Below are 13,070 nucleotides of genomic sequence, written 5' to 3' on the forward strand. Positions count from 1 at the left end.
CTATCAAACAGGTAAACTGAGGTTTAGATAGGTGAAGTGACATTAATCTATTGACTAAACAAATATTTACCAAGTTCTTTTTCCTGACACTGTACAAGTAAAGGCTGGATCACATGTTCTCTGAATATCAGAGCTGTGTCACCAAGCCACCTGTCTCCTGTCTCAGTTGTCTTTCTACCTGACTGTGCCATATTCTTCATGGCTTGGTGTAGGTCAGGGTGTTAGTCATATAATGTATAAAGCATTGATTCCAAAGTCTAGCTCATTTGGCTATCCCCTCTCTAGACCTGGACAAATTTGCTGCAGAAGACATCATTGATCCCATTGCAAAGGCCAAGATGGTAGCTTTAAAAGGCATCAAGAAAGTGATGGCTCAGGGCAGCATTGGGGTGGCACCTGGTATGAACAGGTAAGACTTGGGGCTGGCCCTTTTCTTTCCCAGTTAACACCCCTTCCCTTCTTGGCCCCACTTTCCTGTTTGTCCTACTTCTTTGCCTTTCAACAACACTTAATCCTCTGTGCTTTGATGGACTCCAGGCAGCAAGTGTCACTGCTAGCCCAGAGGCTCTCTGGGGGACCTGGCAGTGATTTGCAGAACCATGTGGCACCTGGGAGTGGCCAGGTAAGTTGTCAGGAGCTGGGGGTTGGGGTTGGAACATGGATGTTATGCATTGAGTCACCTTTCTTAGGGCCTTGTGTGGAACAGTGACCTTTTATTGGTCTTTCTCATAACAGGAGCGGAATGCCAGTGACCCCTCCCAGCCTCGTCCCAACCCACCCACTTTTGCCCAGGGAGTAATCAGTGAGTATGGGGTAGAAGAGAAGGTACAAGGAAGTGGTTTAAGGACCAGTGGAAAGAGAGGGATTATGGTCCTGACATGCCACTTCCTCTCCTAGATGAGGCTGATCAGCGGCAGTATGAGGAGTGGCTCTTCCATACCCAACAGCTCCTACAGATGCAACTGAAGTTGCTAGAGGAGCAGATTGGTGTGCACCGTAAGTCCCGGAAGGCTCTGTGTGCCAAACAGCGCACTGCCAAAAAGGCTGGCCGTGAGTTCCCAGAAGCTGATGCTGAGAAGCTCAAACTGGTTACAGAACAGCAGAGCAAGATCCAGAAACAGCTGGATCAGGTGGGGAAAGCAAACTTCAACTTATCATTCAGAAGTCAGGAATAAGGGATGGCGTGGGTGGGCAGGTTCCAGGCTGACCTCTTCTACCCTTCGTGTTAGGTTCGTAAACAGCAGAAGGAGCACACGAATCTCATGGCAGAATATCGAAACAAGCAGCAACAGCAACAGCAGCAGCAACAACAGCAACAACAGCAGCAACAGCAGCAACAGCACTCAGCTGTGCTAGCTCTCAGCCCTTCTCAGAGTCCTCGGCTACTCACCAAGCTCCCTGGTCAGCTGCTCCCTGGCCATGGGTTACAGCCACCACAGGGGCCTCCGGGTGGGCAAGCTGGAGGTCTTCGCCTGCCTCCTGGGGGTATAGCACTACCTGGACAGCCTACTGGCCCATTCCTCAACACAGCCCTGGCCCAACAGCAGCAACAGCAACATTCTGGTGGGGCTGGATCCTTGGCTGGTGCCTCAGGGGGCTTCTTTCCTGGCAACCTTGCTCTTCGAAGCCTAGGACCTGACTCAAGGCTTTTACAGGAAAGGCAGCTGCAGCTGCAGCAGCAACGCATGCAGCTGGCTCAGAAACTACAGCAGCAGCAACAGCAGCAGCAACACCTCCTAGGACAGGTGTCAGTTCAGCAGCAACAGCAACAGGGTCCTGGGGTACAAGCAAACCAGACTCTGGGTCCCAAGCCCCAGGGTCTTCTGCCTCCTGGCAGCCACCAGGGCCTCCTGGTGCAGCAGTTGTCCCCACAACCACCCCAGGGGTCCCAGGGTATGTTGGGTCCTTCCCAGGTGGCAGTGTTGCAGCAGCAGCACCCTGCAGCTTTGGGTCCTCAGGGCCCTCACAGACAGGTGCTTATGACCCAGTCCCGGGTGCTGAGTTCCCCCCAGCTGACACAGCAGGGTCATGGCCTTATGGGACACCGGCTGGTCACAGCCCAACAGCAGCAGCAGCAGCAGCAGCAACAACAGCAGCAACAACACCAACAGCAGGGATCCATGGCAGGGCTTTCCCATCTTCAGCAGGGCCTGATATCACACAGTGGTCAGCCCAAACTGAGCACTCAGCCTCTGGGCTCCTTACAGCAGCAGCAGCTTCAACAACAGCAGCAACAGCAACTACAGCAGCAGCAGCAGCAACAGCAGCTTCAACAGCAGCAGCAGCAGCTTCAACAGCAACAGCAGCAACAACTTCAGCAACAGCAGCAACAGCTTCAGCAGCAGCAGCAGCAGCAACAACAACTTCAGCAACAGCAGCAGTTACAACAGCAACAACAGCAGCTGCAGCAGCAGCAGCAGCAACAGCAGCAGATGGGCCTCTTGAACCAGAGTCGAACTTTATTATCTCCTCAGCAACAGCAGCAGCAGCAGGTGACACTTGGCCCTGGCATGCCAGCCAAGCCTCCTCAACATTTTTCTAGCTCTGGAGCCCTAGGCCCAACCCTCCTCCTGACGGGCAAGGAACAAAACATTGTAGAGACCGCTCTTCCTTCAGAAGTCACCGAAGGGCCCTCAACACATCAAGGAGGGCCATTAGGAATAGGGACTGCACCTGAGTCATTGGCTACTGAGCCAGGAGAGGTAAAGCCCTCCCTCTCTGGGGACTCACAACTCTTGCTGGTCCAACCCCAGGCCCAGCCTCAGCCCAACTCTCTGCAGCTGCAGCCACCTCTGAGGCTCCCGGGACAACCTCAGCAGCAAGTTAACTTGCTACACGCAGCAGGTGCAGGAAGCCATGGGCAACTAGGCAGTGGACCATCCTCTGAGGCTTCATCTATGCCCCACTTGCTGGCCCAGCCCTCTGTTTCCTTAGGGGAACAGCCTATGCCCATGACCCAGAACCTTCTGGGGCCACAACAGCCCCTTGGGCTAGAGAGACCCATGCAAAATAATACAGGGCCACAGCCTTCCAAAGCAGGATCTGGCGCCCAGTCTGGGCAGGGTCTGCCTGGGGTTGGAGTCATGCCTACAGTGGGTCAACTTCGAGCACAGCTCCAAGGAGTTCTGGCCAAAAACCCACAGCTGCGGCACTTGAGTCCTCAGCAGCAGCAGCAACTACAGGCCCTCCTCATGCAGCGGCAGCTGCAGCAGAGTCAGGCCGTTCGCCAGACTCCACCCTACCAGGAGCCTGGAACCCAACCCTCTCCCCTGCAGGGCCTCTTGGGCTGCCATCCTCAACCTGGGGGTTTCCCTGGATCCCAGACAGGCCCCCTCCAGGAGCTAGGGGCAGGGCCTAGACCTCAGGGCCCACCCCGGCTCCCTACCCCACAAGGAGCCTTATCCACAGGACCAGTCCTTGGCCCTGTCCATCCCACACCTCCACCATCCAGTCCCCAAGAGCCAAAGAGATCTTCACAATTACCTTCCCCCAGTGCCCAGCTCACCCCTACCCATCCAGGGACCCCAAAGCCCCAGGGGCCAACCTCAGAGCTGCCTCCTGAGAGGGTCTCACCTGCTGCTGCCCAGCTTGTGGATACCTTCTTTGGCAAGGGGCTGGGACCTTGGGATCCCCCAGACAACCTAGCAGAAGCCCAGAAGCTAGAGCAGAGCAGCCTGGTACCTGGGCATCTGGAGCAGGTGAATGGACAAGTGGTACCTGAGCCACCCCAACTCAGCATCAAGCAGGAACCTCGGGAAGAGCCATGTGCCCTGGGACCCCAGGCAGTGAAGAGGGAGGCCAATGGGGAGCCAATAGGGACATCAGGTACCAGCAACCACCTCCTGCTGGCAGGCTCCCGCTCAGAGGCAGGGCATCTGCTCTTGCAGAAGCTTCTACGAGCAAAGAATGTGCAACTCGGCGCTGGGCGGGGGCCTGAGGGGCTGCGAGCTGAGATCAACGGGCACATTGACAGCAAGCTGGCAGGGCTGGAACAGAAACTACAGGGTACCCCCAGCAACAAGGAGGTGAGTACTCCTGCTAGAGTTGAGCAGACAGTGGGGCCTGGAATGGAGGTGGGAGATGCAAGAATGAGCAGGTCTGGGTCAGACAGAACAGATAAGGGCAGCAGCCTTTACAGAGTTTATCTGGATTAGGATGCGGCAGCAAGGAAGCCTTTGACACCAAAGCCGAAGCGGGTACAGAAGGCAAGCGACAGGTTGGTGAGCTCCCGAAAGAAACTGCGGAAGGAGGATGGTGTCAGGGCCAACGAGGCCCTGTTGAAACAGCTAAAACAGGTGACCTCCCCCAGGAACCAGTCCCCTGGTCCCATCCCAGAATGGGGGAACCCTGTCCCCCAGCTTTGTAATCGCAGGTACAAGTGCTGCAGATTTCCAACTTTGTCATCTTGCCCTTGTAGGAGCTGTCCTTGCTGCCCCTGACGGAACCTACCATCACTGCCAATTTTAGTCTCTTTGCTCCCTTTGGCAGTGGCTGCCCAGTCAGTGGGCAGAGCCAGCTGAGAGGGGCCTTTGGAAGTGGGGCACTGTCCAGCAGCCCTGACTACTATTCCCAGCTGCTTACCAAGGTCAGAAAAGTGGCATTGCCTTTTGGGAATAATGAAGTTCTTGGGGAGGTGGGGGTGGGGATACTAGGAATGGAATACTTGAGGAAATTGCTGATGTAGTATGGGGCCAGGAGATTATAGCAGTCTCCCTATGCCATCTTGCACACAACACCACCCCACCCCCCAGAATAACCTGAGTAACCCGCCGACACCACCCTCGTCGCTGCCCCCCACCCCACCCCCATCGGTGCAGCAGAAGATGGTAAATGGTGTCACTCCTTCTGAAGAGCTGGGGGAGCACCCCAAGGACACAGCCTCTTCCCGGGACACTGAAGGAGCACTGAGGGGTAAGTGAAGAGCTGACTTTTCCTCCCCAGTGGGATTCTGTGGCTGGGGTTTAAGCAGTTATTATTGTGCTCTGTCACACAATTTAAGAAAACAAGTAGATTACATACTGCTCTATGTGCTTAACATGATAGGTGGCCTGGTAGGAAAGGCCTCTTCAGGACTGATTTGTTAGGGACAAGGATGGGCTTCTGGAATCTGAAGCAAAGGCAACAGGGGAGGTTGGTGGCAGGGAGAGTCTGATTGAATTTTTGTATAGAAGAAACAGTGCAACTTTCCTGGGTGTGGAGCTTTAGCCCAACCTGGATTTGGACTCTGGTGCCTGCATTTATTTAGTTGTATTACTTCAGCCAAATTTCCTTGTGGGAGCCTCAATTTCCTTCCTATAAATGGAGTATTAGAACATTCATCTAACAGGTCGTTAAGATTAAATAAAGCCAGGTGAGGAGAATTGCAGCTACTCAGGAGGCTTAAACAAGAGGATCACAAGTTTGACACCAACTTTGGCAGCTTAGAGAGACCTGTCTCAAAATAAGAGGCTTAAAAGGACTAGAGAGGTGCAGGGTGCAGTGGTGCATGCCTATAATCCCAGTGACTGGGGAGGCTGAAGCAGGAGGATCACAAGTTCAAGCCAGCCTTAGGAATTTATCAAGGCCCTAAGCAACTTAGTGAGACCCTATCTCAAATAAAAAGGGCTGGGATGTGGCTGAGTGGCAAAGTGCCTCTGGGTTTAATCCCTAGTAACAACAACAAAAAAGGATTGGGGGGTGTAGCTCAGTGGTAGAATACTTGCTGCCTAACATATGCAAGTCCCTGGGTTCAATCCTTGGTATTGGTGGAAAAAAGAAGAAAAAGATGAAATAGAGAGTATACCTGGGCCTGGGTTTATGGCTCAGTGGTAGGGTGCTTGCCTCACATATAAATAAGTAAAAATAAAGGTTCATTGACAGCTAAAAAAGTATTTTTAAGAAAGGGTACCTAAAGCCCAGGGTCTACCATATAGGAAAGGCCCAATAAATATAGCTTTTCTGCCCCAAACTGGTAGGTGAGTTTGATGGTTAATCATAACTAAGCTAAGATTTCATGCTAGTTGAATATGAAGTATCAGGGAGAAAACACCGTCTACTCTGGACACCCTCACCCCTGACTTTTCTTCTCCCTACCCACAGATGCTTCAGAGGTGAAGAGTGTAGACCTGCTGGCCGCCTTGCCCACACCCCCCCACAATCAGACTGAGGATGTCAGGTGAGGGTGGAATTGAGAATGGAATGGGGTACAGCTTGCTTCAGTTTTCTTTGGCCAATGGCAGATTTTTAGATTTGGGTGGGAGAGTCCCCAGGGCTGTACCAATAGGTATCTACATCTGGCCCACAGGATGGAGAGTGATGAGGACAGTGATTCTCCTGACAGCATTGTGCCGGCATCGTCCCCCGAGAGCATCCTGGGGGAGGAGGCCCCTCGTTTCCCTCAGCTGGGCTCAGGCCGGTGGGAGCAGGATGACCGGGCCCTCTCTCCTGTCATCCCAATCATTCCTCGGGCTAGCATCCCAGGTATGTGCTGGAGATGTGTCAGGCCTGGCTTGGCAGGCTTGGCAGAAGCTGGCATGAGTGGGTGGTTGAGGGAGATAACTAACTCTATACATGTCCCTTTCTCATTCAGTCTTCCCAGATACCAAACCTTATGGGACCCTTGACTTAGAGGTCCCTGGAAAGCTGCCTGCCACAACTTGGGAAAAGAGCAAAGGAAGTGAGGTGTCAGTCATGCTGACAGTTTCAGCTGCTGCAGCCAAGGTGTGTCCTGCGGGTTCTCTGAGGCCAAGAGGACCTTGCTGAGAAAGAAGGCAGTCTCTTTGCTTGTCTAGATAAATATATCCGATCATTCAAAAAAATCTCTTCTAGGCCTAGGGTTGTGGCTCAGTGGTAGAGTTAAGAGCATGTGTGAGGCACTGGGTTTGATTCTCAGCACCACATATAAATAAATGAATAAAATAAAGGTCCATTAACATCTAAAAAAAATTTTTTTTTTAATATCTACTATGTGTGAAAGCCTGGGCTAGAGATTGTGAGAAAAGGGTGAATGAAGCATAGTCTCTGTCCACCAGAGCTCCTCATCTAGTAGTAAAAACTGGCAAGCCAATAGAGTGTGTTTTGTGCAACAAATGCTACAGGTGCCAGAAGACATAATTTCCTTACTCACATTTGGTAGAACTTTGCTGTATTTGAATGTTAGCAGGATTTTTATAGAAAAAAAAAAATTGGAAAACAGAGTTAAAACAACATTACTCAGTTTCTTTACTACAAGAACTCTCAGGTGCTTTAATTTGCACACATAGGGTGAATGAATCTCCAGCTTGTGAGTATAATGGGCATCACTTCCTAAATTCAGTTAATATTCTCTTCTTGCAGAGCCCCTGTGAGTATCTGTAACAGTTTGAGAAATACCTCCTGCTGTAACTGAGGTGTTTGAGAAGAGCTAGAGTGGAACAGGCAGCACTGACTTTGTCCCCACCCACCTGGGACTCATGCTTCAGGACACTTTCCTGACATGTCTCTCCCATCCCTTCTTCTTCTGTGGCAGAATCTTAATGGTGTGATGGTGGCAGTGGCAGAGCTGCTAAGCATGAAGATCCCCAACTCCTATGAGGTGCTGTTTCCAGAGAGCCCTGCCAGGGCAAGCATTGAGCCTAAGAAGGGAGAAGCCGAGGGCCCTGGTGAGTGGGACAGAAGAGTTCCTTGGGACCAGAGGAAAAAGGTTCTGGTAGAGACTCTGACTCCTTCTTTCCTACAGGTGGGAAAGAAAAGGGTCTGGGTGTCAAGAGTTCAGATGCTGGCCCTGATTGGCTGAAGCAGTTTGACGCAGTGTTGCCTGGCTACACCCTTAAGAGCCAGCTAGACATCTTGAGCCTCCTGAAACAGGTGGGTAGAGGGAAGGAAAAAGGGGTGGTCATCGAAAAAGGTGCTATCCAAGGCAAAGAAGACAGAGGGCTTTAGAGAAGAAGGAGAGGGCTAGTTAGCGGAGGAGCTGGCACTAATTATCCAGGGCATTCTCCTGTAGGAGAGCCCCGCTCCAGAGCCGGCCACCCAGCACAGCTACACCTACAACGTCTCCAATCTGGATGTGCGACAGCTCTCTGCTCCGCCTCCTGAAGAACCCTCCCCACCCCCATCCCCCTTGGCACCCTCCCCTGCCAGCCCTCCTGCTGAACCCCTGGTTGAACTTGCAACTGAACCCTCAGCTGACCCACCAATGCCCTCACCCTTGCCTTTGGCCTCATCCCCCGAATCAGCCCGGCCTAAGCCCCGAGCCCGGCCCCCTGAAGAAGGTGAAGATTCCCGTTCCCCTCGCCTCAAGAAGTGGAAAGGGGTGCGCTGGAAGAGGCTGAGGCTGCTTCTGACCATCCAGAAGGGCAATGGGCGGCAGGAGGATGAGCGGGAAGTGGCAGAGTTTATGGAACAACTTGGCACAGCCTTGCGGCCTGACAAGGTGCCCCGCGACATGCGGCGCTGCTGCTTCTGTCATGAGGAGGGGGATGGGGCCACTGATGGTCCTGCCCGCTTGCTAAACCTGGACCTGGACCTATGGGTACACCTCAACTGTGCTCTGTGGTCCACGGAAGTATATGAGACCCAGGGTGGGGCGCTTATGAATGTGGAGGTTGCCCTGCACCGAGGACTGCTAACCAAGTGCTCCCTGTGCCAGCGAACTGGTGCCACCAGCAGCTGTAATCGCATGCGTTGCCCCAATGTCTACCACTTTGCCTGTGCCATCCGCGCCAAGTGCATGTTCTTTAAGGACAAGACCATGCTGTGTCCTATGCATAAGATCAAGGGGCCCTGTGAGCAGGAGCTCAGCTCATTTGCTGTCTTCCGGCGGGTCTACATTGAACGGGATGAGGTGAAGCAGATTGCTAGCATCATCCAGCGGGGAGAGCGGCTTCACATGTTCCGTGTAGGGGGCCTTGTGTTCCATGCCATTGGACAGCTGCTCCCTCACCAGATGGCTGACTTCCACAGTGCCACTGCCCTCTATCCTGTGGGCTATGAGGCCACACGCATCTACTGGAGCCTCCGCACTAACAATCGCCGCTGCTGCTACCGATGCTCCATTGGAGAGAACAATGGGCGGCCTGAGTTTATAATCAAAGTCATGGAGCAGGGCCTGGAAGATCTGGTCTTCACTGATGCCTCTCCACAGGGTAAGCACTAAGCTTTTGTATTGGTAATATTGAATTGCGTAAGTTTCTCATAGGGGTCACTTTACAATGTCAATAAGAGGATCTTCAACCTCCATATGAGTGTTCCTCCCCCACCTCAGGCACACAGGGGTTTCTTGAAAGTATTTCATCCTCTTTCAATCACTTTAAATTCCTTTGTAATTGAAAATATTTTTCTAATCTCATATATTCTAGCTCCTTTTCCTATTCTCAATGGAACTAAAGGATTCAGTTCTGAGACTCATGATTTGGTTCACCCAACCTGATTCTAAGTTCCTTGTTTTTTTTCTCTATATAAAATTATTTTGATTTTTGTTTTTGTGTTAATGATGAAATAATAAGAGCTGGTACTACCCTTTATTGGGTATATACTGTGTGCCACAAACTAAGTGATTTATATAGGTTGTTTTGCTCCTGCATCCTTATGAGGTAAGTAGGTTTGTGGGCTAGGGATGAAGTTCTGGTGGTAGATCATTTGCCCGGCATGTTTGAGGCTTTGTGTTCCGATCCCTAGACCATAGGAAAAAAAGGAAGGAAGGAAGGGATTGGGGGGAGGAGAAGGAAGAGAAAGAAGGATGGAAAGAAAGAATCTTGCAAAGAAACTTACATATTTGTTTAAGGTCTCATGGCCAGAGCACTAGAACCTGAACTGTTTGTTTTTATAGGCTCCTGAGGCTCCTTTTTTTGGGGAGTCAAATCCAGGGCCTCATGCATTCAAGGCAAGCACTGTACCACTGAACTATATTTCCAGTCCCTGTTGGTTTCTTAAGAGAAAGTGTTACTAGGAAGCCAGGAGAGGATCCTAAAGATTCACACACCTTCATAACAGGAAGGTGTGAAGGCCACAGAAAATATCTGAGGCTCAGGAGTGGGGTTAAGGACTGAAGGTCAGTCAGCAGAGCTTTCCTCTGAGGGCTGCTCTTCTTTCTCTACCTTCTAGCTGTGTGGAATCGCATCATCGAGCCAGTGGCTGCCATGAGAAAAGAAGCTGACATGCTGCGACTCTTCCCTGAGTACCTAAAAGGCGAGGAGCTCTTTGGGCTGACGGTGCATGCCGTGCTTCGCATAGCTGAATCAGTAAGCAAGGGGCTGGGAGCTGGGGGACTGTGGCACTGAGAACATTGACCCTGCTGCAAAGGATCTCAGGTTAAGGCAAAGACTACCTATGCCCACAGCTGCCTGGGGTGGAGAGCTGTCAAAACTATTTATTCCGCTATGGGCGCCACCCCCTGATGGAGCTGCCACTCATGATCAACCCCACTGGCTGTGCCCGATCGGAGCCTAAAATCCTCACACACTACAAACGGTGAGCTTGTGGGGCTGGGGCCATGGGCCATGGGCTATGGGTGTGGGTGTTGGTAGAGAGTCTCTGGCCACATTATGAGAGTTTGGGATGAAGATCAGGGTTCCCTTGGAGAAACTGGGATTCACTCTTAGACATCGTGATTAAAGGATGCATAGCTATTACTAGGGTATCCCTTTCCTCCCCACCAATCTGTTCAGATATTCTGGGTTGAATTGTCATCTTGGGAATGGCTGCTGGGGAGGTTCTGGGTAGATAGTGGTGAAATATTATGAAATATATAAGGGACTTTGTCACTTCTTCCTTTTCCTCTTTTGCATCCAGGGGGGCCTGTGATTCTCCAAAATCTCAGGCACCCCATGAATGCTAGGGTCACCTTCCCTTCCCAAGGTTGAGTTGGTGTCAAAAATAATTAGAAATATAATAGAAAAATAATAAAACCTTACATTTGTATAGCACTTTATACTTTTTTTTTCAAAGCGTTTTCACATCCATTATCTCATTTGATCCTCACAACAACCTTATGAGGTAGGTAGGGCAGGTGGTATGACCCCCATTTTACAGCTGAGAAAACTGAGGCCCAGAAAGACTACATGACTGGATAAAGGTCATACAAGTGGGACCAGACCCTTACGTCTTGACTTGTGTCACTATTCTTTCTGTGTATCACAATAGCCTGACCTTGGTCCTTGGGTAGAGGGAGGCAGAATCCATGATAGCAGGGATTTCTTAAAGGCCTTTGATGACTCCTAGGCTGTCATAGAGCGTCAGAGTCTACCCCTAGTCAGCCCTGGTCCTTGATGCTCTACAACAGTGGTTTTCAAACTATGAGTGTATATGTTGCCGAATGCTATGGAACACATAATCTGATGGGCAGAAGAACTTGGCACTTGCTGTGCATAATTTCACCTTCCCCAAATTGCATTCAACCAGAAGAGTTACATCCTCACCAACTTTTTAGATTGGAGTTAGTCAACATTTTGTTAAAGAAAAAATTCTGCCAATGAAACAAAAACCAAAAACAACCCAAATGTTTGAAAACCACTGCTCTGGGATGGGCAAGAATTTGGCTGGTGTCCTAGGGTGGTGAAAAGGCATCCTGCCAGGTAGCAGTCATTCCCCTGCACTGAGCCATCTGTACAGAGCCAAATGCTATGTCAGAGAATGGGACAGTCTGAAGAAAAGCAAGGATATCACCTTTAGGCTGCAAATTTACAGCCAATTTTAATTAAAATCCCACCCACATCCAACCCATGTGGTAGACATGGCTCCAGCATGTGCAGGAGGTAGAACTCAAGAATCTGAGCAAACTATTAGTTTACATTCTAGGCCTGGACTGCTTGGGGACTCCTAGAGGAGCCTGGCCTTTGCATGTGGTTTAGCAAGAGGGTGGTAGCAAGAGAAGAGATGGGAGAGCAGGCTCAGTGTAGGGGAATTGGTGCCCCTCTCCTTCCATCCCCATCCCTTGTCTTGGGCGGTTTGTGCCATCTAGGGTGTCAGAAGGGTCCTCTTAGCTAGTTGTTGCCTCTCTATAATTGAGATCCAGGTGCCTCCACCCCACTCCCAGGCAGCACTTGCCAGCATCACACATCCTAACAGTGTGTTGCACATCCCAGGGAGGAGGTGGGTGGTGTGTACTTGGTCTGTAGGAGAGCTGTCTTGTCATGGACTATATCACCTCCCAGGCCCCATACCCTGAACAGCACCAGCATGTCTAAGGCATATCAGAGCACCTTCACAGGCGAAACCAACACACCATACAGCAAGCAGTTTGTGCACTCGAAGTCATCTCAGTACCGGCGCCTGCGCACCGAGTGGAAGAACAATGTGTATCTGGCTCGCTCCCGTATCCAGGGCCTGGGGCTCTATGCAGCCAAGGATCTAGAAAAGCACACTATGGTCATCGAGTACATTGGCACCATCATTCGCAATGAGGTGGCCAACCGGCGGGAGAAAATATATGAAGAGCAGGTATGGGCTGAGTTGAGGGGACTTTATGGTAGACAGTCCACACTCAGTCAAGGAACAGGGGGCAGGTTTAGGTATGAGAGGTTTGGGTATAGGAGGGGAGGTAGAAAGTTTATGGGGGAAAGGAGAAAGGCAGGAGAAATGAGGAGGAACATGGTAGATAAACCCACAGCCTGAGTCTACTATATGATAATCTTGTCCCTTCTGCAACCTTTGTCTTTCTTAGAATCGAGGCATCTACATGTTCCGAATAAACAATGAACATGTCATTGATGCTACGTTGACTGGAGGCCCTGCCAGGTGAGAGATGAAGGAGGGATTTAGGGGTCTTTGGAGGTGACCCTCTGAGCATAGGTCAACAATGAACCAAAATTATCTCTACTCAGTTGCCTGGCATCACTGACTCTGTCCCACTGCCCAGGTACATTAACCATTCCTGTGCCCCTAACTGTGTGGCAGAAGTCGTGACATTTGACAAGGAGGACAAAATCATTATCATCTCTAGCCGGCGAATCCCCAAAGGAGAGGAGGTGAGAGGAAGCATCCTAAGTGAGTGACAAAGCAGCTCCTCCCTCTCTTCCCCTTCTCTGCTATTCCTTAGGAGCTGGGTTTCAAGGCCGTGACCCACAGATCAGATCTCAGCCAGCATCCCCTTCCTCTGGGGAGTAAATTTTGAT

At 51.0% G+C, this 13,070-nt stretch overlaps 1 protein-coding gene across 9 annotated transcripts in view; it reads left to right on the forward strand.

Annotated features, from left to right (window-relative positions):
- Nucleotides 1-13,070, forward strand: part of Kmt2d (lysine methyltransferase 2D) — a 40,664-nt gene that overhangs the window by 24,660 nt on the left and 2,934 nt on the right. For 8 of the 9 annotated variants that reach the window (XM_071609894.1, XM_071609900.1, XM_071609897.1 and 5 more), the window contains exons 36-54: nucleotides 286-409; nucleotides 538-622; nucleotides 736-802; nucleotides 898-1,130; nucleotides 1,230-4,025; nucleotides 4,155-4,295; nucleotides 4,418-4,585; nucleotides 4,752-4,911; nucleotides 6,079-6,154; nucleotides 6,284-6,459; nucleotides 6,569-6,699; nucleotides 7,487-7,619; nucleotides 7,697-7,824; nucleotides 7,964-9,104; nucleotides 10,063-10,199; nucleotides 10,298-10,428; nucleotides 12,111-12,396; nucleotides 12,620-12,693; nucleotides 12,815-12,923. In XM_071609894.1, the coding sequence (XP_071465995.1) occupies nucleotides 286-409; nucleotides 538-622; nucleotides 736-802; nucleotides 898-1,130; nucleotides 1,230-4,025; nucleotides 4,155-4,295; nucleotides 4,418-4,585; nucleotides 4,752-4,911; nucleotides 6,079-6,154; nucleotides 6,284-6,459; nucleotides 6,569-6,699; nucleotides 7,487-7,619; nucleotides 7,697-7,824; nucleotides 7,964-9,104; nucleotides 10,063-10,199; nucleotides 10,298-10,428; nucleotides 12,111-12,396; nucleotides 12,620-12,693; nucleotides 12,815-12,923 (6,296 nt within the window). The remainder of the gene's footprint in view (nucleotides 1-285; nucleotides 410-537; nucleotides 623-735; nucleotides 803-897; nucleotides 1,131-1,229; nucleotides 4,026-4,154; nucleotides 4,296-4,417; nucleotides 4,586-4,751; nucleotides 4,912-6,078; nucleotides 6,155-6,283; nucleotides 6,460-6,568; nucleotides 6,700-7,486; nucleotides 7,620-7,696; nucleotides 7,825-7,963; nucleotides 9,105-10,062; nucleotides 10,200-10,297; nucleotides 10,429-12,110; nucleotides 12,397-12,619; nucleotides 12,694-12,814; nucleotides 12,924-13,070) is intronic. The other variant, XM_071609901.1, reaches the window with a different exon arrangement.

The sequence above is a fragment of the Marmota flaviventris genome, chromosome 3, assembly GCF_047511675.1.
Source record: "Marmota flaviventris isolate mMarFla1 chromosome 3, mMarFla1.hap1, whole genome shotgun sequence".
NCBI lineage: Eukaryota > Metazoa > Chordata > Mammalia > Rodentia > Sciuridae > Marmota > Marmota flaviventris.